General features: G+C 42.0%; 1 protein-coding gene across 1 annotated transcript in view; it reads left to right on the forward strand.

The window, feature by feature from the left end:
- Lama4 (laminin subunit alpha 4) overlaps positions 1–26,348 on the forward strand; it is a 126,148-nt gene that overhangs the window by 53,578 nt on the left and 46,222 nt on the right. The window contains exons 8-15 of the mRNA XM_051175545.1: positions 1,750–1,860; positions 4,352–4,463; positions 7,315–7,482; positions 9,551–9,744; positions 15,186–15,302; positions 18,724–18,872; positions 21,468–21,609; positions 22,643–22,739. Coding sequence (XP_051031502.1) covers positions 1,750–1,860; positions 4,352–4,463; positions 7,315–7,482; positions 9,551–9,744; positions 15,186–15,302; positions 18,724–18,872; positions 21,468–21,609; positions 22,643–22,739 — 1,090 coding nt within the window. The remainder of the gene's footprint in view (positions 1–1,749; positions 1,861–4,351; positions 4,464–7,314; positions 7,483–9,550; positions 9,745–15,185; positions 15,303–18,723; positions 18,873–21,467; positions 21,610–22,642; positions 22,740–26,348) is intronic.

Raw genomic sequence — 26,348 nt, forward strand, 5'->3', positions numbered from 1 at the left:
TTTTCCTTCTCAGTGATGCTTGCTCTCTCTTCTTCCCCCCTCTCTCTCCCTCTCTCTCTCTCTCTCTCTCTCTCTCTCTCTCTCTCTCTTTGTGTGTGTCTTTTGCTCAACCTCTTTGTCTCTGAAACACATGCACGTTTGTTCTCCTACCTCTACAGAAGAAACAAGTTAGGAGAAGTCAATGGGAATAAATAAATAAAATAAAATAGGCAAAATAAAAATATCTCACATATCTAAGCTTTAAGAGGCCTCTCTTCTTGTAATGGATCTTCGATCACAGTTAACAGATGCTTTTATCAACAACAGAGTTGGATGAAAAGCCTTCAGCCTTAAAGTCAGAAATGTTCTATTTTCTTAGTCAAGCTTACATAATGGCTAAGAGCATACACTTTCAACTGCTTTGTCCATACCCAGCTCTAGCCATTGCTGTGTGAGCTCAGACAAGTTAATAAACCTCTCTGTTTTTCAGTGTCCTCGTGTAGAAATAAAGAAGAGAGCCAATGAGATGGGATACTTAGAGCAATCAGAACAGGGCCTAGCCTAAGTATTCATTACTTTGGTGGGGGGGGTTCAACTAATATCTACAATTGGCTAAAAATGTGCAGCACAGACCAAAATAAATGTCCCAGTTGATAGCACTGGATGGAATCTTAGTGAACATTTGGAACTGCTTTGTCAAACTCCCCTGTCCAGACACGTAAGAGCGTTAATTCTCAGTAATCTCCCAGACCCAGGGCAGTGAATGCACTCAGCCCTTCCATAACGCACACCTCACATGGGTGTTACTGAAGCTGGCCCCAAGGCTCCAGCAGGACCAAAGGGCTGAACCCAAAGCAGCCCCAGGACAACTCTATTTCCACCAAGCTTTTCAAAAATGCAAAGGGAGGACAAGCATCCATCTCCAACATCCAAAGGAGGAGAATGCATTTCTAAATCCATTTTCACTGATCCTCATCATTTGATGTGTTTCTCTGAGGCCTGACTAGATTGAAATCTGCCAGATTCCCAAGGCCACCTACAACCTAATTGCAGTATTGTGACAACAGAAAAGGTGTCCTTTCTTTGCAGCCAGCCCAAGGCTGGCCAGAGTTTCCTGAAGTGGGACGTCAGCCCCAGAAACTCAGGTCCCTCCTGTAGACCCACTTTTTACAGAATTCTATTGCTATCTGAGGAGCCTATATTAAAAACAGAGGTCAGGGGCTGGAGAGTTGGCTCAGTGGTTAAGAGCACCAGCTGACCTCACAGAGGACCTGGTTTCAGTCCCCATTACCCACATGGAGGTTCACAACTGCTGTCACTCAAGTTCGGAGTATCTAATGCCATCTTCTGGCCTCTTGGGCACTGCACACACATTGTGTACAGAAATGTATGCAGGCAAAGCAACCACATACATATAAATAATAAAATATATTTAAAAAGAAAAGAACAGGTGTCACAATCTTTCTAAATCTTCCAATGCTGAAAGTCATGCATATTCTACAGAACCTGGTGTCCAAGGCTGGAGAGACGGCTCGGCACTTTAGATTGAGTAGTGTCCTTGCCCATGACCAGAGTTCAGTTCCCAGCATTCATGCTGAATGTCTTATAACCACCAGTAACTCCAGCTCCAGGGAATCCAAGACCCTCTTCCAACCTCTGCGGACACTACACTCATTCACAGATACACACAAATATTTCATTTAAAAATAAATAAAAATGAAATCTTGGAACACAATTTACTAATAATTTTGAAAACATTTTCCCCCACAGACAAGATTGACAGAGAGAGAAAACCAATACACCCTAAGAAAGATTCAGATCAGCAATGCCGAGAACACAATAAGAAGCCTTCTGTCTGATGTGGAAGACTTGGACCAGAAGGTATGTGCTCTGGGTCTAGCCTGTTGTGTGACAAAACTCCTCCTGGGGAGACACGCTTGTCTACTCACCTCATACACCACCAAAGTCCTCCTTGCTGAACCAGTGAGTTTTATTGGGGTTACTTATAGGAATGTGGGTGAGGGGGTTGCTTACATTAAGAGCAGAAATGACTCAAAGACAAATGCAATACCAAGTTCCACCCCAGCATGGGGACAGCTTACAAAGCTGGGAAGCTGGAGCTCACTGCTCAGCCTGAAGGAGTGTGCTTTCTGGGTGACTTGATTGGTCCTAACCTCTTCCAGGCAGCTCAGCTGGCTTCTGCTTCTGGTCTCAGAATCTTCTTTGAACTGGTTTGTCTGAGTCTTATTTGCACCTTAGCTCAGGTCATCTGAGAGGGATTCTCAGCTTTTCTCGCTCACGCTCACTGTGGCAGGGAGGGGCCTGGTGAACCTGGTCAGTCTCAGGGACTCCCTGAAGTTATTTTGAGTTGTTTACCTTCCTGTTTAAGGAGCATCTCTGTAGGATAGATTATTTCCACCTTGGAGGAAATGGTTAAAACAGCAGGGTCCACTTTGTAGAGTCCAGGTAGCCTGTATGAGCCTAGCAAGTCACAAGCAATGACCCATGAGTATCCCCTCCCAAAAAAAAAAAAAGCAATTCTAGATCCACAGGAAAAGTTTACACAGGCTGTTTTCCTGATTTAATAGGGTTTCTTGAAAATCCACGTAATGGTAATGTTTTAACTGTGAGGCACACCTGTTTCCAGTTGTGTACATACCATTATTTTCCTTCCATGAGCAAAGTTCCAGAAAAAAAGTTAAACCTTAAAAAAATCTGTATATATTGCATTATGTTTGGTAAATTTTCAATTTCAAGTAATAAATGGTCACCTTGACTGCTATATGTCGTTCCTATCTGTATGTATATCTATACAAATACAGATGGAGAGAACTACAGGTCCCTTTTCATCCTTACATCGCACAGCGCCCTCTGGTGCTCATCAAGTAAAAGTTCTTTCTCTTCATTTCCTTTATTCTTAATAATAATAATAATGATGATGATGATGATGATGATGATGATGATGATGGTGATGATAAATCATACACTATAATTGGTCGTGTTTTTTCTCTACCCCAAATCCTCCCCACTTCTAAACCCACCCAACTTTATGTTCTTTTGCCCTCTTTCTCTATAGCAGCAAGCAACCAAATAAACAAAACCAAACAGAAGCACCCAAAACACACGCACAAATATTTTCACATCTTCTTTCTTAGCCACCATAGAGAGACGTTTACTTGGTTCACCCTGCACAGGGTGGACACCCTGCTGATATCATGCCGCTGTCACCTGGGTAGAAGTTCATGACAGGAGGGAGGTTTGGGACAAGCCCTTCCCTAGTCTGGAGAACCTGCTCAGAAGTCTCTCAGCGCTCCATTCATGTGGCTTCAGCTGGCCATTCATGGGATCATTATTGCCCTTTAGCACAGAGATGAACCAAGAAAGCACCAGAAAAGCCAGATACCTTGGGAGCTCTGAAGTAGAGGCACCACAGAGTGGAGTCAGTCCCTAAGGGGATGGGGGGAACATTCCATTTTCTCTGTGCCACATCTGCCTGAGCAATAATTTGCACACAAGGGCCATCAGTGTGGAGGGGGAAATTGGATGAAGCTCTGAACACAGCAGTTTGCCCAGTGAGTATAATCCTGTAAATCCCTGTGGTGGTTCCATTTCAGTAATGGTTGAACCACCCGGCAGGAGCATTTCAAGATCTGTCCTCCTTCTAGATGATTTCCTCTTTGAAGTTTAAACCCTTCAGCCAGAACAATGTCAAAGTGATCCACAAACACTGGTCATTTCCTAGTCTGGTATCTTGAGCTACAAGGATAAGACACGTGTAATAGGTTGTTGGTTTGGACTAAACCATGATTTATAGCCTTAGTATCATGTCTGATTGTTATGAGCAGGTTTTTTTCCACCAGCCTGGACCCAGCCACTGTGACAGCCCCAAATAATACACAGAGACTCTGTATTTGATATAAAGCTGTAGACCAGTTACTAGTTTCTTATCAGCTAGCTCTGTCTTAATTATTAACCAATTTCTATTAATCTAAGTATTCCACATGGTCTCATCTTACTGGAGAGAGGGGCTGGCATTCCCTCTCTGTCCTCCACCTTGAATTTCCATCTACTACTTCCTCTCTCCTCCTAGTCTCCTAGAATCACCTATCTTGCTTCACCATTGGCCAACAGTGCTTTATTCATTAACCAATAAGAGAAACGTATTTACAGAATGACTTCTCCCATCATCTGATTTTCATAGCATTCCAGGGTCCTAAAAGTGGTCTTCATGGATGACTCCTAGGATCATTTAATATGTCACAGAACTTTCACACACTGGGGAAGTTTGTGTTTGTAAATGAATACATTGTGCCCACCCACCCTCGGGTGTGCATATATGACACGAATCTAATGCCCTTTACATACTTTGTAGGGAAGTCAAGCCTCAAGGAAGGGGAAGGTGCTTCAGAAGGAGAGCATGGACACAATTGACCAAGCAACGCAGCTTGTAGAGCAAGCCCACACCATGAGGGACAAAATCCAAGGTAAAGTATCTCCTCTTCAGTTCAACTTCATGTCAAGGAGCACACAATGTGTGACTGACAAAGAAAGAATGCTAACTGCCCGTGACTGCCATGTGTAAGAGCATGTTGTTCAAAGAGTGGCAGGTTTCAACGTCCATACACTCCGTCATGGAAATTTTGTTAACTGAGATTTCTGAACGCCCATTCCTATTTATTATCTGTTAATGTTCAAGAATAAATATGTAACATCATTTAAGCTTAATGCCACGATACATGCCTATGGAGGGGATGCGGTGTCTTTAAGATGGAAGAGTTTTAGTAGGAGTCACACTTTCCTTTACAGCCCCCAAATATGTCTTTAGAATATTAATATTCCATCATGTCAGGTGGGAAGGTGCTTGCCTTTAGTTCTAGGACTTGGGAGGCAGAGGCAGGTGGATCTCTGTGAGTTGAAGATCAGCCTAGTTTACAGAGAGAGTTCCAGGCTAGCCTGGGCTACACAATAAAACCTTGCCTCAAAAAAAAAAAATGGGGGTTGAGTGGAGTGGAATGGGGGTGGTGGGAAGCCAGTCCGGATAGCCACTAACTGTTTCTGTGGGTCTCTTCCTCGAGGACCAGGCAGATTGGTAACCCAAAAGTAAAGGGGCTGTGAGTGATCCATTGCCCTAGAGAGCTGTGGCAGAGTCTACCTGCCCTGCTGGAGAGTCGTTCATCTGTGCTCTGGTTTCTACTAAGTGCAGGCTATTTAACTATTTAACTATTTAACAGTGCCGTGAAAGCTGCCTTAAATTGCCCAACTGGTAGAGGCTGCCTTTGTTCTAGGGTAAGGAGACGCTCCTTTCATTAGAGTCAGCTCGGGTCTACTGGTTGTCTCCGTGGTTCTTTATTATGCTATATATATCAAGAACTGGATGGCAACACCAAATGCGTCTCGGTGCACAGTGACAGTATCAGGAGGCACACCGAAGACATCTGTACCTTTATACTGAGGCAGTGGGAGCGCATTCTAGGCTAAGGGACGTACGAAGCCCAGATCAATGCCTGCAAAGCCAGTAAAAACAAATGACATGTTTCAGACTTACCACTGCCATCCTCACTAGCTCCCTAGAATTTATTGATAAAATATGCTTTTCCTAAAGCACTGCTCTGTTGATGTGTTCTAACAGTGGGAATGTCCCTAGAAGATTCAATACCCTCGTATTCATCCAATTAAGAAATTAATGTCCTATTGGGCAGCAGATAAAGACCCCTCTAAGCTAGTCAGAGGAAGTAATTCTCCTTTACTATTTAATAACCAGGCTTTGGTCATAGTATGTTTTATTCGAGAAGAATCCAAACCGTCCTGCTTGACCTTTGGTCATGGGAAAGGATGAGAAAAAAATACAAAAGGAAAGGAAGTTGGAAACAGTAACTTGTATCCGATTTTCATCTCTTAAAAATAATGTATGAATAGTCTCCAGAGATCAAAGGCACAAGTGTTATTGTCTGCATTTCTTTCTTGCTAATCTACCCCAGACACAGCTAAAACAAAACATCCCCAAACTGAACAGAATTGACATCACAGTGCCAAATAATTCAGCTTTGCCACTATCAGAACTTGAGGGAGAACGATGTGTTGGATTTATTTAAAGTTTACATTTTGTTTATTTCAAGGACTCCATTATTTTTAACTTTGAAAATGTGAAAACAGCATTCACTTTGAAAAGTGAATGTGTACTGCTTTGATCCATGGGGTTTGGAGGGAGTTAGCATATATTGATCTTCCTGTAACACTCACAGTAATGTTTGGAGCATTGAAACCATCTATTCCCATTTGTCTCCCTTCTTTCAGAATTCAAGAATGCCACACAGCACCAATAGCATGTCATTTCTCATCCCCAATCAGCTCTAAAATAGCTGCTGGTGACCTTCAAGCTATTACCCACATGAAATACAGTTCCTCATCCCGGTGTGATTTATGTGGCACTGCTGTTTGTTTACCCATCTTATCTGGCCAACCACATAGATCACAGTGAGCCACAGACACACAATTTCATTATGCCAGGAAGATAAAGCACTTCCTCCCAAAGCTGCCAGAGAACAAGGGAACCATACAACCTTCCTCTGACCGTATGGGGTAGAAATGAGGGCATCATGCCAGTGTTTGGGCAAGTTACCTAATCCCTCCCACCTGTGCTTCAGTGGTCCCCTTGGCTCTAAAATCCTTCCGCCTGTATTAGATGTAGGGTGAAAAAACTCAATGTCAAATGATCTAGACACACCACAGAAGGCAAATAGAAAATCATGATATATAAATATACATATACATATATATATATATAAAGAGAGAGAGAGAGAGAGAGAGAGAAAGAGAATTCATACACACACACACACACACGAACAAAGCTATCACACATTATTTCTTTTTAAATCCTGTTACTAGCTTGTCTGTAAAAACACTCTGAAAGTCTCATTTGGACAATTACAAATACACTCTCATTTTGGCTTTCATTGATGACTAAAATGCAATTAATCTCTCCATTGCATGCTACAAGTGACAGAAGACACTGACAAACATTTTTTTCCAAGTCAAGTATTTCAATGAAATATTAAACAAAGCCCTCCGATTATTGTGCCTTAAGCATTAGTGTTTTCAGGTCAGCATACCTGATGAGCACAGAAGGCAGGCAGGCTCTGGAGCTCATATGGTTCCCTCAGGCTTGCCTCTCTCCCCTCGCCATGAGCTCCCATGCCGACACCAATACTCTCGGCACAGCCTGGGGATGGGGCTCTCTCTCCATTGTAAGGTCAGTCCTAAGCTTTGCCTCCAGACTGTGTGTGCAGCCCTGCACAGCCCTCCCATGCTCTCATCTCACCATGCTCTCCTTCTCAGAGATCAACAGCAAGATGCTCTACTACGGAGAGAATCAGGAACTCGGTCCAGAGGAAATTGCTCAGAAGTTGGTGCTTGCCCAGAAAATGCTGGAGGAGATCCGAAGCCGGCAACCATTCCTCACCCAGCGGGAGCTCGTGGACGAGGAGGCAGATGAGGCCCAGGAATGTATGTGTCTTCCATTCCTGGCCAACACAGCATGTCTTCTTTCTCTGTGGGACCATGAAAAAAAAAAAAAAAAAAAGGACAGTAAGCCACAGGGCAATATTTAGTCAAACACTTCATTGTCAATATTCAGGGTTATTAGAGTTTATGCACAGCCCCGGGGAATCTTTCAGGGAAACTTGACCTTTTGATCAAGAGTTTTAGGTCCAGGCCCAACTTAGACAATTTGTTAAATTGCAGAGATTGTGCCCAGAATATACATAATTTTTACTACCATGGGGAAAGAACGGGATTTAAAAGTTGGTGGAGGAAAAATAAAAATAAGAAAGATTAAATTCCCAAGTTGACAGTGATAGAAATTTTATAGAAAATGTCAACAGTGTTGATGTTCTGATAGCCCTGATTTGTCATAGACTTTAACTTCCAACATAAACTTGACATGGCCTTAATAATAAATGTAAACACTAAAACACATGAAGTATTATTATTGGACCTCTAACTGGGCCACCATATAGCTCATCAGTTGTCTACCCATATACCCCAACTGTATTTATTTTAAAACATAACTATTTGTTTTTATCCTAATTTCATAGGGTGGTAGGTTATTCAGACTAAACCCAACCTGCACACTTAGCTCTGTTCTATGTGGCACAGGTGAAATTCACTCATGGGACTAGCTAGGCAAGTTAGACCTCTCCCTCCATGTAGAGTGGTCATCTCGTGGAGACTATCCCAGACATGGTAGCCTTCTGAGAGGGAAAGAATAGAAAATCCAAGGACTCATCAAGCCTAGGCTTGCAACTCAGTTACATCATATCTGTTCTCTCAGTCAAGGCCAACCTGGATTCAAATGGTAGGGTTGATGAGAAGGGTTGCAAAGGGTCTATGCATTTGATAAAGGAAGTTATAGATTTTTAAGATCAGATTTCAGCCGTTGCTGATGCTTCTTAATACTTTCATCCATACCTCAGAATTGTAGTTAATAATCCATCACTAGATCCTATCTCAATACATTAATAAAGGTTGATTGATTGGTAAATTAACAAAAATACAGATTATAAAATTATTGGTTTGGTTTTATATATTAGCTATTTTTTTTACTTTTATTATAGTCACTTAAATTTTATAAATTCTACACACTCAAAAATCCATTTGAGGATGGGGCCCGGGTTTCACTGGTTTGCAGGGGAATCAGTGAGACAGGCAAAGTAAAAAGGCATAAGTCATTGTCCCACAGATGTCACTTTACCGGCAATTGCTGTGGGTGCCAGAGGAGAAGGTTATTGGCATTAAGGCTTATGTGGTGACAGATAAATAGCCTCAGGGAGACTGACCGGAGACTTCCAGGCCAGCCAGGCCAGGTGGAACTCTGTTTAACTTGTAGCCATACTGCCCCGTGGAAAGGAAACCGATTACTTCTCTCTCTTTGTCTCTCAAAATAACTGAACGTATTTCAAGCACTTCCTTTACTGAGCCAGGAACTGAGAATCCTCTTACTGATGAAAGGGAAAGGACAGACTGGCCTTCCCTGGGATGAGGGGGACACAAGAATCGTGGTACCTCATCAGCCAACGTGCTTCTGAGCCAAGAGTAAAGCGTGCATGAAAAGAGATTGAGAATAACGTGTCGTTGCCATTTCATCTTTATCTCACCCCAAAATCTCCACCTGAGTTTGACCTAACTGCAGGGAAACTTGGTAAAAGTGAATGGTTATAAACAACAGAACTGTTTGTTCAGTCACCCACTGGGAAACGGTGGTTGTTTTTCATAGTTTCCCTTTATACAGTAAAACTATGGACACTCTGTGTAACAAGCAGGAAAGTATAGCAGCCTAATGTCTGCATGAAGCATAACACTCATGGGAAAACAAACCAAACCCTTCATTCAACGGATGTGTCCAAAGCTCCTAAATCCAACAGAAAAGCATTTCATACCCCACGTAAGCTATGGGGGTGCTTGTGTGAACCTGTGTCCAGCCTCGATCACTGAAGGAGACAGGCCTGGATATTTTCCCCCTACTTTGCTAAATGCAGGAGAAGCCCAGACTAAATGCATCTCCATTTCTCCTCAGTGCTGACCCAGGCTGACAACTGGCAGCGGCTTCACAATAACACCCGCTCTTTGTTCCCCGTGGTATTGGAGCAGCTGGATGACTACAATGCTAAGCTGTCAGACATCCAGGAATCACTTAACCAGGCCCTGGACCGCGTCAGGGATGCAGAAGACATGAACAGAGCCATCACCTCCAAGCAGCGGGACCACGAGGTACAGTGGGCAGCAACTGTAAATGCATGTCAGGCACGAGCCATCTGAACTTACGCCAAGAAAAAGCAGTCGGCATTTAAGCCAATTTAAATATTGATGTATTGCTTTTTCGCTATTGTAAGTTACTGCCGTATCTGTGCCTAACATTAAGTTGAATGGTGATAAATGTTTAGTCTTGGCTTGCGCTTGCGTTAAGAATGAGGTCGTGGCATTGCTTGCATTCCTACATATGGCTACACGGCTTTCTCAAGAGGGGAAAGGATTATCCATTAAACATCCAGCTGCCCAGAACCATGTGTTATGGACACGTGCAGGGTCTAGAAAGGGGTAGTTTTTGGAAAAACACCGTGAGTGAATTCCACAGGCCACTGGCAGCGTCTATAGGGTGAGGGAGTTGGACTCAAGTTAAACCGCACAAACACAAAAAGGTGAGGGAAGTTCAGAGCAACACCATAACTTCTCAGCCTCTCCTCCTCTGGTGCCCACTCTCTCAGGGCTGGGACCTACTGGCCTTGCGTTCACTCTAAGCCACACTGTACTCCCAGCCGCCACCAGTGAAGAGCCATTCTCCAAAGGGAGGGCACAAGTAAACCTGGACATGTTTCTAAAACTTAGGCAAGCAAAGCAAAAGAAAACAAAACAAAAACAACGTAGACAAACAGAAATAGCCAGGACCAAATCCATCAATTCAGTTACTTATTTTATGGGAGATAAAATCAACTCAATAGTGCACTGTGCACTGATGTAATTTGCAGTCATCATTTACCCCTAAATCAAAATTAATTACACTCACCACCATTTTTCTAATAGGACCAAACTATTCAATAGAGTTTTGTTGTTATTGTTTTCTTTTCTTTTTTTAGAATAATAATGGCTAGGGTGGCATTTCTTTGTTGAGTGAATGTATGCTTATACTGTACAATAAGCATGTACAATAAGCATATATTGTTGGAGGATAGTCCCTGTGATTCACCCAGTGGGTTATAAAATAAGTTTGAAGGTTTATGACAACCATTTTCAAAAGAAAACTGAATAAAAGGATGTTTATATTCCTGTCTTACATGAGTGGCTTGGAATTACCCTTTCTTGGTTATAGAGCAGTATTATCACACAGGATATAGGTGTGCATTTAAATCCACAGACAAAAGATGCACTTATTACTTATAACACATCTACAATACATCTTCAATAAACCTGGGAAAGTCGAAAATGTTTCCATCAAATCAACAAATTTTTACTGATTTATTAAACTGTGCCAGGAATTATGACAGGTGGCTTAGGGCTCAAAGATGAAGTATACATGATTCCATGATAGCATGGAGCTTCTCATTTAGAGGGTAGATTGATCCATTCGCAGGTGGCCGCAACAGAGAAGCACAGCCATGTACCTGGCAATATGGAACTGAATTAGATGGTCAGCCTCTGCAGGAAGAAGAAATGATTGTAGTGTAGCCAGGAGAAGGGCAAGCTAAGTCTGCCTTCTGGGTAGGCGGCGACTGCCTGAACTGGGTGCATGTGCCAAGAAGCAATGTGAATAAGGTTTAGATCCACGTTAATACATATTAACAGCAAATTGCAAAGATCCTCTTTTCCAGCTGTGAGCTGTGGGTCTGTGCTGTATCTTCTGCATAGACCTTTACTAGAGGACACATTCCAGTATAACGTGAGTTAACATGCTCAGTTCTCCACTGACTTCGTTTTTAGGGCTCTGTAATCACCATAGCCAACAAGACTGGAAACCAATGTATATACACAGGCATGACCAGCTGCTTTGCTGGAGTTTGGTAAATGATGATATGTGTCAGGACCTTGTCATGAGCAGTAAATGAACAGTGTCGCCTACATGAAGTGACTTCAGTTCTAAAAGTAAATACGTGTCAATCTAGCTCTTAATTAAACATTTCTTATGTACATTTAAAAAAAAAAAACTCTCCTGGATGTGGGCACCAGGAATTTGGCATTTCAGTAATTTCAGACAGATGGTAGGCCTCATTTAGCTTGGTTAAACAAATCCTCCTACTAAGCACAAATGAACAATGTGAGCAAAAATTTAGAAAGAGAACAGCATAGCACACAGCATACATAGGGCAGCCCGATTCTTTCTCTTCCTAATCAGGCAGTCAGCATTAGCCAGGCCTCCATCCCTGCTGCCCTGGACCCCTCCCCAGTGACTGGCAGGCCATTCCACTGCCTCTGCCCTGGAAATGCATGTGGGGGCTCTAGACTTGTCCTTAGCTGAGCCCACAGAATACCTTTCACATGGGTGTCTGTCTGAAGCCATGCCATTGCCTTCTGAAAATAACTCCTTCCCCACTAACTTTCTGGACCCTTCAAGCAACTCGTTTTCCTTCCTAAGTCTCTAACTCACCCCCTGCTCCTGTATGTCAGTTGCACATTGCTCATCTACACCTGGGCTACTGGCCTCTGTCTCCTTCAGAGTACAACTAGATCCAATGTCAAGACTTTGCTCATTAGTCTTCTCGGGGAGACTTCAGTGAAGTCAAGTATGGCTGTACATACCAGGGGAGGCTGAGAAAGTTCCAGACCAACCTGAACTACATAGTGAGCCCTTCTCTCAAAAGGAATGGCTCTGTGCATAAAAGCTCCTTGCCACCCACCTGACTGCCTGGTGGATAAACTAGTGGGACCCTCATAGTAGAGGAAGAGGTCCAATTACTGCAAGCTGTCCTCTAACCTCTGATCTGCAGAGATGGGGGAGTGGATGAGAGACAGAAATTAATTAATCAATCAATTAATTAATTAAGCAGTTTTAACCAAAAAATTATTTTAAGAGCCAACCTAGTAAGAAAGGCAAATTGCGCAGTTGTACAGTTCCATCTTTCTTTCTTGACTCCCATACAAAAGCTGCCTCCCAGATGTGGAGACCATGTAGCTTCTCCCGTTTCCTTTGCTCGTGTGGTTCCCCCATCCCTTGTCTAACCCTGCCTGGCCTTCGATCTGGGCTGAGTGACTCACTACATAACACGCCTCATTTACTAAAGTCCTTACATCCTTCACACCTTACATCCACCGAGAATTCTGTGAAAACTAGGGAAACCACTCTGTCTCACACGCCACTCCCATGCACCGACACACGCATGTACACGCAGGTGCAGTCCTGGCAAGAAAATCACGGTCAGTTATTTATACACACCGGGTTGGCAGACAAATTCAGGCAGTCCTTCTAAAGCCTTCTAAAAGCTAAGAAAAGTCCTCCTAGCCTTAAAGAGAATGACTATCAGAAGGAGTTACTCCTTCTTCTGCGCTGATACAGCCGTAAAGTGTAGCTACGGAATCATCTTTAATACAGTTAGCATATATTCTAACATATTCCATATTCCACTTTCAAAGGCATCGTGAATTACTGAGTTGTAGCTGTTTATCCCGAGTGTGTGTGTGTGTGTGTCTGTGTGTGTGCGTGCGTACGTGCGTGTGTGTGTGTGTGTGTGCACGCGCGTGTCTGTGGCTGTGTGCACACACCTGTGGTACAAATTTTGACTGTCCCCACTAAGACTGTAAGCATCCAAAGTACAGTGCTGTGGTTTGTGTTACTTGTATCTTTCCAGAACCTAACAAGATGTCTTGCATACATCAGCTTTGTTTGTCAGCAATGGACAAAAAAGAACATGTAGTCAGCAATAGTGGCACACACTTTCAATCCCAGCACTCTAGAGTCAGAAGCAGGCAGATCTCCAAGTTCAAAGCCAGCCTGGTCTACAGAGCTTGTTAGGACAGCCAGGGCTACATAGAGAAACCCTGTCTAGAAAACCAAACAAACAAAAACAACAACTAAGGACATAAAGCACCCCTTTCCACCATATACTCCAGAGGCCATTCGTGTATAGTGATTTCTCTTGATTATAAAGATTCCTTCCCATATACCAGACCCTCAAATTACTAAACCCTGCTATTAACATTCTTTTCCCTACTTTCGCATGCTTACATGATATGAAATTTTAACTTCTTCCAACAGAATTTAAAACCTAGTGTTTCAGCTATACAGTAGTAGTCTGTACTTTAGAACATGATTTTAAAAATTTCACTAACAAAAGTAAATTATACCATCCAATTTTATTCAATTAACTAATTAATTTTAGTGCTGGGATAAAGACCTGTGACCTTGTGCATAGTAGGTACGTGTTCTACTACTAAACAATATCCCCAGCCCCAAAATTAAGGATAATATTTTTCTTTACCAAACTATTTTTTGTTTTTCTTTAGTCCTTTTGTTGAAAATAGATTTTTTTCTCACATAATATATCCTGATTACAATTTTTCTTCCCTCTCTCCCTCACAGCTTCTCCCTTTCTGTCTCTCATTAGAAATCAAACAGGCTTCTCAGAGATAATGATAAAATAAAAGAAGATATAATAAAACAAAAACTAATACGTCAGAATAGGACAAAAAACAAAGAGAAGAAAAAGCCCAATAAACTGATAGAGATGCAGAGACCCACTTGTTCATACTTGGTGACAAGAGATGTCCATTTGTCCCTCTGCCCCCTTGTTACTTAACAATTTCATTTAGATCACCTTCGTGTGTGTGTGTGTGTGTGTGTGCGCGCGCGCGCGCGTGCGCGCGCGTGCGCGTGCACGTGTATGTGTTTGTGTGCGTGTGTGTTCCCATATGAAACTGAAAATTGTTCCTTCAAGATCTGTGAAGAATTGTGTTGGAATTTGATGGGGATTGCATTGAATCTGCAAATTGCTTTTGGTAGGATAGTCATTTTTACTTTATTAATTTTACTGATTTGTGAGCGTGAATTTTCATCCATCTGCTGATATCTTCTTCAATTTCTTTCTTCAGTTTCTTAAAGTTTTTTGTTATACAAGCCACTCACTGGTTAGAGTTACTGCAAGATATTTTATATTATCTGAGGTTATTGTGAAAGTTGTTTCTCTGACCCCATTCTCAGCCTATTATCATTTATGTACAGGAGGGCTATTGATTTTTATGAGCTAAATTTTTACACAGCTACTTTGCTAAAAGTGCTTATCAGCTGTGGGAGTTCCCCAATTGAATGTTTAGGGTCACTTGTGTATACTATCAGACCATCTGCAAATAAAGATACTTTGACTTCTTCCTTTCCAATTTTATCCCCTTAATCTCCTTCAGTTCTTATTGCTCTAGCTAAGATTTCAAGTACCATATTGACTGTGTGTGTGGAGATATTGGACAACCTTATTGTATTCCTGATTTTAATGGAATTTGAGCTTCCATTTAAGTTAATGTTGGCTCCTGGCTTGCTGTAAACTGCCTCCATTATGTTGAGATATGTCCCCTGTAGTCCTAATCTCTCCAGGACTTTTATCATGAATGGGTGTTGGATTTTGTCAAAGGCCTTTTCTACATCCAGTGATAGGACTGTGTAGTTTTTGTCCTTCAGTTTGTTTGTGTGGTGTACAATCACATCCTCTCTCTTTTGTCTTTCCTTCCCTCAGAAACAACGCGAGAGAGTAAAGGAGCAGATGGAAGTTGTAAGCACCTCTCTGAGCATGTCTGCAGGCTCTCTCATGATACCCCGGCTGACTCTTGAGGAACTTGATGAGATAATAAAGGTGAGGATATTGGATTGCTCAGACTGGCCTTTATAACAATTTTGAACAGCAGCCCTCTAGTTTCTCGTATTACAACAGCAGCTACTAACACACACAGCTACTTAAATTTCAGTTCAGAAATTCAACTCCATTTGAATCTGCTGCATTTCACACTCTCAAGATCCACATGTGGCAGCTCTGATAGTATAGATATGGTCACAGTAAAACCTATTAAAAGTACCGATGTAGTTCTATCTTATTCACTCTACCTAGAAAGTTATTTAACAAACCGATCCAACCAATAAATGAACTAAATAAACAATCCCCAAAAGAAGAAATACACACAGCCAATAAATACTTGGAAAAGGGTGTCCAATATTCTTAACTATCAGGGAATGCAAATTGAAGCCACTTTGAGAATCCATCTCATGCCAATCAAAATGTCTATCACCAAGAAAACAAATGCTGGCCAGACATAAGGAAAGAGGAACCTTTATGCACTGCCGATTGGGAATGTTAGCTTGTGCAGCCACTATGGAACAGAACTACCGTATGACCCAGCTGTGCCATTCTCCGGCATAGTCACTTATATCCTAAGTCAATGTAACCCAGAGATCCTTGCATCCCAAATTATTTGTAATAGGTAGGAAATGAAACCAACCTAGATGTCCATCAATAGATGACTAGGTAAAGAAATAAGGAAAAATGAGATCATGATGTTTGCAAGAGAATGTCTAGAACTGGAGACTATTGTGTTAAATGGAATAATCTAGACTCAAGAGACAAATGCCAGATGTTTTATTTGTGGGACCTAGATTTAAAATTCTGTGTGTGTGTGTGTGTGTGTGTGTGTGTGTGTGTGTGTGTGTGTACATGTGTATATAGGTTGTGGAACTGGAAAGGGGATTATGAGAGGAGGAGCTCTGAAAGGAAGGAGGGATGAGAGCTGTGGCGGTAAGAAGGGGAGGAAGGAACCAGCCACAGACAGACAAGGTCACAAAGTAGGGGAGGGCAATAAATAAGAAGAGAATCTGACAGCATATATGTGTGAAAATGCCATCGCTGAGCCAATTACTTTGTTTGCCAACCTGAAGATTGATTTTTTTAAGCCATCATTCAAAAGCCTATATAGAAAGGCATGTATTTTTTAAATAGAAAATTCCAATGAAATGCAATGAATGAAACGACCTTGAAATAAATCACTCCACTTGTTGCTTGTTTACCTTTGAAGAACATCAGACTACAGCAATCTGCCCACCATGTCGTTCTTCTCCAGCTACTTACGTCCCTAAGTCCCTGCCTTCTCCAACCTAGCTCCTGTCACTATTCCTTGTGATGCCAAAATCCATGAGGATGAGCCCGCCCACTCTGTCCCCGAAATGTTTAACTTCTCTCCAACCTTTTCCTCCAGCACACCTCTATTGTCCCTTTTAGAGTAGGGCCACACCCAGATCTTTGCCATCCCCGATCCCGCCTTCTCCTGAATCTATCTCAAACCCTCCCTTGCTAAGTACTCTACCTCCCTTAATCTAGAACCCCCAGGCCAACAATTGTCCAACCACGTCATCCACTGTCCTCATTTATCCCATACCCTACCTCCTTTCTTTTCTTCTTTACCAGCTGAAACTATGAGTCTAATTATTCCTGGAAAATACCTTGAACTTCCAAGTACACCTGTTCCTGTTTATTTGCATACAGATTCTAACCCTGGGTCCCCAGCACCCAAGCAGCTGAATGTGACTGATAAGAAACCTGTCTGTAAGGGAAGTTGCTCCCTAGGAGTTGATACAGAACAAACCCAGACACCAAATTCTCAGCACAAAGGAGATTTATTAGGCCCCCCTCCCCGGTGGGGGGGGAGGGAAGGTCTGCAACTGCAAAGGCAGACAGCAAGGAGCAACAGTAGCAAGGAGCAAGCTCCAAGCAATTTTTGTAGGACTGGGTTTTTAAGGAGAAAAACAGGGAATCTGTGCTAGGGTGAGCTGGTAATACCTGATTGGACATACTAACCAAATGATGAATTTTGATCCTTAGAACTTGGTGTTTTGTTTCAGGAATGAGTCAGTGGCGTGGACATTGGGGGTTGGCATTAGGAATGTAATCGAACTGCTTTTAGCAAGGGAGAGAAGAGAAAAAGGCAAAACCTGTAGGCGCCAAGTTTGCCATGCTCGGGCAGCTGGGACCTTTCACTGCCTCTCCCCCATGGGCTCTGGCTAGTGGCTTTGCTTTGTAAATCACGGGAAAACTGAAAACAAACAGAACTCCCCTCCCCTCTCCTCCTTCAGCCCACCTGCTTCTACATCTACACTCCTCCTTCCTCCCGAGTGATGCTCCCCCTGCAGCCAGAATCCCGTCCTCCCATATCCTGGAAACATGGGTGTAGGGTTTTTGTTTTCCAGTCTCTGAGAAAGAGAGAGAGAGAGAGAGAGAGAGAGAGAGAGAGAGAGAGAGAGAGAGAAACAGCATGAACAGTGGCCAGAGAAAAATTAATTAATTATATATATATACACATATATACGTATATATATATATATACACACACACACACACACACACACACACAGAGAGAGAGAGAGAGAGAGAGAGAGAGAGAGAGAGAGAGAGCATTAAGACAACACATTGCACAGTTGATCTATGAGATCTAGTCGGGGAGAATGATGAAATAAGCAGAGAAAGACGACCCAGACAAGAAGGCAGCTACAAGGGAAAAAGCAACGGGAAATCAAGGTAGAGGAGGCTGATAAAAAGCCAGACTCAGCTCACGGGAATACTGGCCACCCCACAAACCTTGCCAGCCCCTCTCCTCACTGTACCCTGTCAGAGGGGAAGATTTGCTTTACTGATAAATTTAGGAAGAAGAACTGTACAGGCCCTGCTCAACTCCCCTACTCCTTGGATGGAAGCTTCGGGCAGAAGGCCCATTTTCCTGTGTTCTGTAAGGAAGCTCTTCATGCATAAGGGCCCCTGAAGGCAACACTGCCTGACCAGGGAGACTAACTGTGCTCTTTGAGTACCAGTTACCAGCTGTCTGAGATCTGAGGACATGTTTCACATCGGCTGCACAGAAATAAGGCAACATGCTTGGTCTCTGTATGCATTTATTTCCAAATTTGTATAAAATTGGGCACTGGAAAGCAAGGTTCCCTACTGGTAGATTTCCCCATAAAGATTTACTATGAAGGGAATTGAAAGGTGGAGCACTCATGGGATGTATGGGTGATGAAAGCTGTGTGCAGTTTTTGTTTTAGGAAGGAAGTCAAACATGTCTGAATGACGAGGAAACACTCCATAGAGAAGGGGGTGAGCATGCAGGGGTACACAAACCCCCCTTACAGTAATTTAGCTCTGAAATTGACAAGAAGGAAAATGATCGATTCCATCATTATCTGGAGAAACTGTTCTATGTTTCTCTAAACTCATCACTTAATTTGTTTTTCTTTAGAACGCATCTGGAATTTATGCAGAAATAGATGGAGCCAAAAATGAGCTGCAAGGAAAACTATCCAACCTAAGTAACCTCAGTCATGATTTAGTCCAAGAAGCTGCGGACCATGCATCCAACCTTCAACAAGAAGCTGATGAGCTGAGCAGGTAACATCACAGTTTTAGACATGCAAATACTTACATAGGCTGAATGAGACCCTTGTATTCAGGTCTACACCGAAGTCCCTAGGATAAAGCATGTAGGATGGGGTAGATCAGTTGATTGCGGATTTATTTGTTAATTGTTCCCTCAGAGCCATTTTGGGGTGGGGTGGGGGGGCTGGGACACATGTTTTGTTTAAGTCTTTGAGACTAGAAATGTGTACTCTAGGCAAGGGTGCAAGTGAGGTCTGTTTCCCAATCAGTATATGACTTACAGCAAGAATGTCTAATTCTACCATCATTGACAGCTTCCCCTTCCATATCCAAACATCATAAGCCACACTGGTTGGAAGTTAGCAATACATCTAGTAAATATTCAACTTTCTGCAGTGCCCAGCAGGAAATGTATGACCTAATGCCAGTTAAGAGAAAAATCAACTGATGATGGTTTCCCTCACAGCACCTAGAAAAGAGTCACACACCCTTTGGGCACTCAATTAATGCTAATTGATATGGACTGAAAGATTGGAATTGGATTCATGGCCCTGGAATAGGTAAATAATGAGACCCGTATAGAGAACAAGTGTCTGGAAAGGTCAGGGGTAAAGAACAGCGGAGATTAACATCTACTCCTTTTACTCCTCTACACCAAAGTTTTCAAGGGTCCTTCCTGACTGAGTGAGGGAACTTAAGGGAGAAGAGAGAGGAAGGGAGAAAGAGAGGGTGGGGAAGGTAAAGGGAAGAGGAGAGAGGGGGAAGAAAGGAAAAGAGAAGGCAGAATGGAGAGAGGAGGCGTAACAGGAAACTTGAGAATTGGCACAGGCACTTAGTCTGGTGCCGTGTCCTCGGGAAATGTGCTTTCTGTGAAAGCAATAAAGGGGACTTAGATAAAACGCCAGTTTAGATGGTCGCATATCAGGTGATTATCAGTTTTGAGCCATCCTCTGGCTCACTCATCATGTCATCTTCACAGTGGCCGTGTCCCTCTGGCAGGTGCACACAGCACCCTTCTCTAAATGTCACTCTGCAGTGGCGTTCCAGCAGGGTTCCATGGAAGCTACCGTACGTTTGTTTCACTTGCATGGTGGTCACAAATATCCACCACCCTGACAGTCTTGTTCTGACCCAATCTATTCACAGACACATTCAAAATGTATAGACCTTTCCCCCTCAAAATGTAAAGACTGAAAAATTCCTCAACATCTGTATGGCGAATCAGCTGTTTTCCTTTATCTCTTGTTGCCTGTTACTGAGCTTGTGTTGTTTTGTTACAAAGTATCTTGTAACCCAGACTGGCTTCCAAGATGACCTTAGACTTCTGATCCTCCTGTCTCTCCCTCCCAAGGGCTGGGGTTACAGGTGTGTGCCGTCTGGTCTTTTATGCACTGCTGGGGATCAAATCCAGGGTTTTGTGCATTCTAGGTGCTATTTGTTTGCTTTGATTTCTTGGACAAGTGTCCCTGGATTTTTTGTTTGTTTGTTTTGGACCACCAACCATGACACAGAGACTTATTAGTAGATTTGAATGCTCGGCCTAGCTTGGGCTCATTTCTGGCTAGCGTTTTTTAACTTATATGAACCTGTTTCTCTTTATCTACCTTTGTCTCAGGGAGTTTTGTTTCTTTCCTTCTGTGGGTCTCAACTTTCACTGCTTCTCCGTCTGCCGGCTGTCGGCTGGCCCCAGGCATGTTCTTCTTTCTCACTCTCTCCTCCCTTCTTCCTTTTTCTTTTTCCTTTTTTCTTCAGCCTAAATTTCTCCTATTTATTCTCTCTGCCTGCCAGCCCCATCTAGCCCTCTCTCTGCCTAGCTATTGGCCATTCAGCTTTTCATTAGTCCAATCAGGTGCCTTAGGCAGTCAAGGGGGAGCAAATGCAACACATCTTTACACAACTAAGCACACATCCTTACATTGCTAAGCAAATGCAGCATAAACAAATGTAACACATCTTTACATAGTTAAACAAATACTCCATAACAGCAGACAAGTCTCACTCTGGAGCCTAGACTGGCTTATAACCTCTTGGAAATTTTCCTGCTTTCTTCATATTTTACTCTTGGAGCCATTTCTAAGGACCCCGGGGAGGAACAGTGGAGAGCATTTGGGAGGGAATCACCTCCATGTAACATGACTCTTTACCGTGGCTGATCATTGTCCCCATCAAAATTAAACTCTGTGTCGTGATCACAATAGAATGAAGACAAAATCTTTTTATTTTCTTCATTTTTTTCTTGCTGATTTGAAAAATATTCAGATGAAACATTTTTGTGTGTCCCTACTGTCCCCGTGGAGGTAGGGAGATGCCCTCCTACAAGGATGATGGGGACAAACAGGGAGAAGTGGCTGAGAAAGCACAGGAGAAGTTGCTCAGCCTGAGAGCAACCTGGGCCTGGGCCAGATGGAGGAGGCCAGGAAAGAGCTGACGGTGCAGGCCTTTAATCCTAGCTGAGTTCAAGACCAGCCTTATCTACATTGTAAGTCCCAGAATAGCCAGGAGTATGTAAAGAGAGCCTGTCTCAAAAAAAAAAAAAAAAAGGACCCAAGCGTGACCCCATTTCCTATGGAAGGAAGAAGGAAAACTGACAAATTCGTTTATTAACAGAAATTTGCACAGCTCAGACATGAACGGGCTGGTGCAGAAAGCTTTGGATGCATCGAATGTCTATGAAAATATTGCCAATTATGTCAGCGAAGCCAATGAAACAGCAGAATTTGCTCTGAATATCACTGACCGGATTTACGATGTAAGTATTCCTATACCTCAGGGATTGCTGGTATATTTCATCTCACTCTCGTCTCCCGTATTATTAGTAATATTTTGTTGTTGTTATTATTATCATCACCATCATCAGGTCCTAGTGTCTTGTTTTCTTTTATTTTTAAGATTTAATCATTTATTATGTACACACTATTCTGCCTGCATGTATGTATGAAGGCCAGAGGAGGGCACCAGATCTCATTATGGATGGTTGTGAGTCCCCACGTGGGTGCCGGGCATTGAACTCAGGATCTGTGGAAGAGCAGCCAGGGCTCTTAACCTCTGAGCCATCTCTCCAGCCCTTGTTGTTGTTGTTTTAACACGAAAGCCTCATTATGTCTTGCTCTTACTTGCTGCTGCGCTTCCTCCCCCACTCACTAGTTTTCTTTTCCCTGGTTCCCTTCTGCTTTTGTGAGTGTTAGGACTTACACACACAGTACATTGTAAATAGTGTGATATAGATAAACTGTGTGTGTGTGCGCGCGCGTGTGTGCGCGCGTGTGTGTGTGTGATATCTTTGTTTCCATCCCTTAACCCTTGGCCTTTTAATGAAAAATGAAAATGTCAGGAAGGCTTTACCACAAGGATTTGGGTTTGCAAGTTCATCAGGATGGGTGCTGTTAGCAAATGAGGGTTCCTTTGCTCGTGCAATTTTGTTCAGCGTGTCTTTTTCTTAGGCTAGTATCTCCTAATAGAGAAGATGTCTTAGGATGGATTCCTCCTTTTTTATTTTCTTTCTCAATTCAAAATCATTTATCCAGTGGTTTCTTTATGAGAGTACTTAGCTCAAGCCTCGGCCAACGCGTTCTCCTGGTTTGCTGAGTCCTCCTTGGGTGGCGGCGAGGATTTACTTTGGAAATGCCAAGATATTGGTTTCTCCTCTCTGTTCGATTTTGATTCTGAGCTGTATGAATTTTGCTTGGCATTTAGCAGATAAATGACATCATATAAATCCAAAAACCATGAAAAGTTGTCATTTCTCCAGCTGTTCTGACTGTCTCTGACTGCTTGTTTTGTAGGCTGTGAGTGGAATTGGCACTCAGATCATTTACCATAAGGATGAAAGTGACAATCTTCTCAATCAAGCCAGAGAGCTGCAAGCAAAGGCAGATTCTAGTAAATACCTCATTTTCTCCTCCCTCTGATTGATAGCCACCTTTTACAAATGTAGACCAATTTCTAAAACCCAGGCTTATGGAGTAAGTAATATTTCACTAAATAATGTATCAGTGCTTTAGAATCGAATCACAAAACAGCAGACTTGATATTTCAAAGAAAATTATGAATAAAAAAACCTCTTCCACGTAGGAAAACTGTGAGGAAACATATATGTACCCAACATATAATGGAAATTCATACTAACCAAATGGGCTGGCTGATAGAAACATCATATTGCTAATATTCAAGGAGATAAAACCATAAAATAGACTTAACACTAAACCTAGTTACACATCCAGAAGAACCTTCATATTTTTACAGGGAAGGGAGGCATCATCTTCTTGAGAGACATAATACGTCATCCCAGTAAGAGTCGATTGGGATGATGGGAAATATCAATCTCATGAGTATCGATTGGGATGATGGGATTCCACAAGCCATCAGGTTGGTCGGCTCGGCTACAGCTTGTTTGCCGCAGCCAGTGGGTGTGGTCAGCCCTAAAAGACCCAGGATAGAAGCTTTCCCCACCGCTGTGAAAGCTGAGACTGGGACCGAGAACACATAGTCCTTCAAACCTCCTAAGCCATTCCTGAATGGACCGAGAGTGTTGTTAAAGGTCCCCACTCCCAAGGATATTTGAGCTGCAAAGCCATTATGTATCTGACATATATATATATGACATATAACTCTCACTGAAAATAAGCCAACTTTGAAACAGAAATTTTATCATGAAATTTTATCAAAGCAATTAATCTCAAGTCAACCATGTGCTATCTTTGTGTCCTGTTCTGGGAAAAAAAAAAAAAAAACTGAGCACACTTTGATTTTTGTATTCTGAATGCTGAGTACCACAAGGCAATGGCTGTTTTGTGCTTTCTAGGTAAACAAAGGTAACAAGAACACTATTAATTTTCTCTGTCCTAATTTATCAGGTAATTCATATTAATGTCTTATAAAACTAATTCTGAAATGCTTTTTGGAAATTAGTAAGAACACAGGCAGTAAAGAATTAGGATTTTCTATTTATTTATTTAGTTATTTGGTCTTTTGAGACAGGGTTTCTTTGTATATCAGTTCTGACTGTCCTGGAACTCATTCTGTAGACTAGGCTGGCCTTGAACTCACAGAGACCTACCTGCCTCTGCTTTCTGAGTGCTGAGACTAAAGTGTGGGCCACCACCACCTGACAAGAATCAGGATGGTATCAGCAATTTTAAAAACTAAGTGTTGCCAAATCTGTGAACTGCTCTGTTTCTTGCGTGGGGAAGACCAGCATATAGCGATCCTTGTGATCCAGTCTCTTAAGCATTGTATTCTGCTTGGCAATCTGCACAGTGCTCTCAATGAATCCCACCATCATAGAGCCACTGAGCCCCCTGAAAACACCCTTCCTGTCTGCAAATAACATATCCTCAGAGGCCCGCATTTTATATCCAATAAATCTCTTGCATCAGCTTCTTTGACTGTTTGGCAGATCTTGTCATATATTTCATGATCTGTTTGTTTTGGTTAAATTCTTTCCCTTGTACAAGGGACAACATAAAGGAGTTAGGAACATGTGATCCTAACGTTGATAGAACTCTCCCTTTGGGCAATAAGCATGTTTGTAATATAAATTCAGGTTTCATCTACTCAGTTACATTCTAATTCCAGGTTGGTGTTTCTCCATTTTCAAATATCTTTCTGTGATGAGTAGTCTGCTCCTCGGCTTTCTTTCTTATTTGTTGTCTGTAACAAAGATCTAACAATACGTAATAAACATTTAAAAAATGCCATTGCCCAAATCTTCTGAAAGGACAAAAGCCTCTTCCATCAGGAAACACTTTCAGCAAAACATTTCTTTTTATAGATATCCAGCCCCAAGTAGATTCTCCTCTTATTTTTATCAAGCCCCAAATATAGAGTTGAATAAAGCAGCATTTAACACAATCACAGGCCCAAAACCAAAAGCTGAAAGGGCTTTTGTATCTCCATATTTGAAACCAGAAATTAAAAAAAAAAAAATGGAAAGGGCGGTTCCCTGTCATCAAAAAATGTGTTAAGCCACTCTTGGGATGCTGGGAAATTATCAGAAACCTAGAGGAAATAAGTGTTTGTTCCTGGTTACGCTTGGCGGCAGTGAGCCACTGAAGCCCCGCCTTGTAAATATCCACTATGTAGTAACAGAATACTCAAAGATCAAGCTAGAAGCAAAAGCCCTGCAGGGGTGTGCCTGTTTTAGAAGCTCAGTGAAGGAGAAACAGAAGCAAAGAAGAAACAAGGTAACTGGTTTGCTATTTGTCAAGAAGTATAAATTTCCTGCTGCTGCACAGTAAGCCAAACACAAACACAAACCAGTAGATACAGGGAAAGCCGGTCTTCCGATCAGATAAAGATACACAACTTCATGACCTGCTGGGATTTGCCCAAGAGTAACCCCTCTTTGGGAACCATGGCCAGGGCATATTTTCAAGGGAAAAAAAGAAAAGTATCACAAATGAATTGCAGACAGTAGACGACTCAGTAGAACTATACATGAATACAGTTAACGCTATCCGTTAACTCAGAAATTAAATTCTCCCATGAAGTCTCCAGGCTTCCAGTGAATTCTTTCCAAGTTTTCGAGAAGAACAGCAGCACTTTCATACAAACACTTCCAAATAACAGCAAAAGAATATTTCTATAAAAGCCGGCAAAATGTAAATACCAAACCTCAGGAGGACATAGAAAGGGAGAGATGCAAGCCAGATTCTCTTATGGATACAAAACTCCTAATCAGCCAGGTGTGGTGGCTCATGCCTGTAATCCCAGCATTCCAGAGGCTGCTAAGGCAGGAGGCTGGCTACAAGGTCAAGGCCGGTTTAGGCTAGACAATAAGACCCTAATTCAAAAAGCAATAAAAGATATTAGCATGACAAATCTACCATGTATAGAAATAGTAGCATATGGTAAGCAACATAAATTTATTATAGGATCTCAAAAGTAGTATAACATTTAGATTAGTATAGCTTATCACATTTACAGACTAGGAGAAAATTCAAATGATCATCTCACAGTGATTCTCAGGAAATCTTTAATTTTAATTTTTTTTAATTTTTCATATATATCTTAGTCATATTCTCCCCCTCCTCCAAGTCCCCCCAGATCATCCCACCTACCCATTTCACTTCATTAATAAAGCAGCACCCATCCAATGTGTTTTAAACTCTTAGCAAACAAAGAACAGAAGGAAATTTCCATAATCTAATAAAGAATAATAAAATAATATTCAGCAAACATATTCATTATAAATTATTAAAAGACCTTTCCAATGAGACTGCAAACAAAGTGAGAATATCCACACTACCAATTCTAGATAAAATATTTAAGAAAAAGTTTAAAAATTAATAGATACCATATTCACTAAGGGAAAGACTCAACTTTGTAAAAATGGACAATTCTACCACATGCAAAACAATGATGGTTGAGACACTAGATATACAGAAAGACTAATTCTGGAATTTCCTTGAGAAGAGAGAGAAAATGCCAGTAGCCGATCTTACAAGTAAGAAGAAGATAGCTAAACAATAGCTACACTAAATGGTTGCA

The sequence above is a fragment of the Phodopus roborovskii genome, unplaced genomic scaffold, assembly GCF_943737965.1.
Source record: "Phodopus roborovskii unplaced genomic scaffold, PHOROB, whole genome shotgun sequence".
NCBI lineage: Eukaryota > Metazoa > Chordata > Mammalia > Rodentia > Cricetidae > Phodopus > Phodopus roborovskii.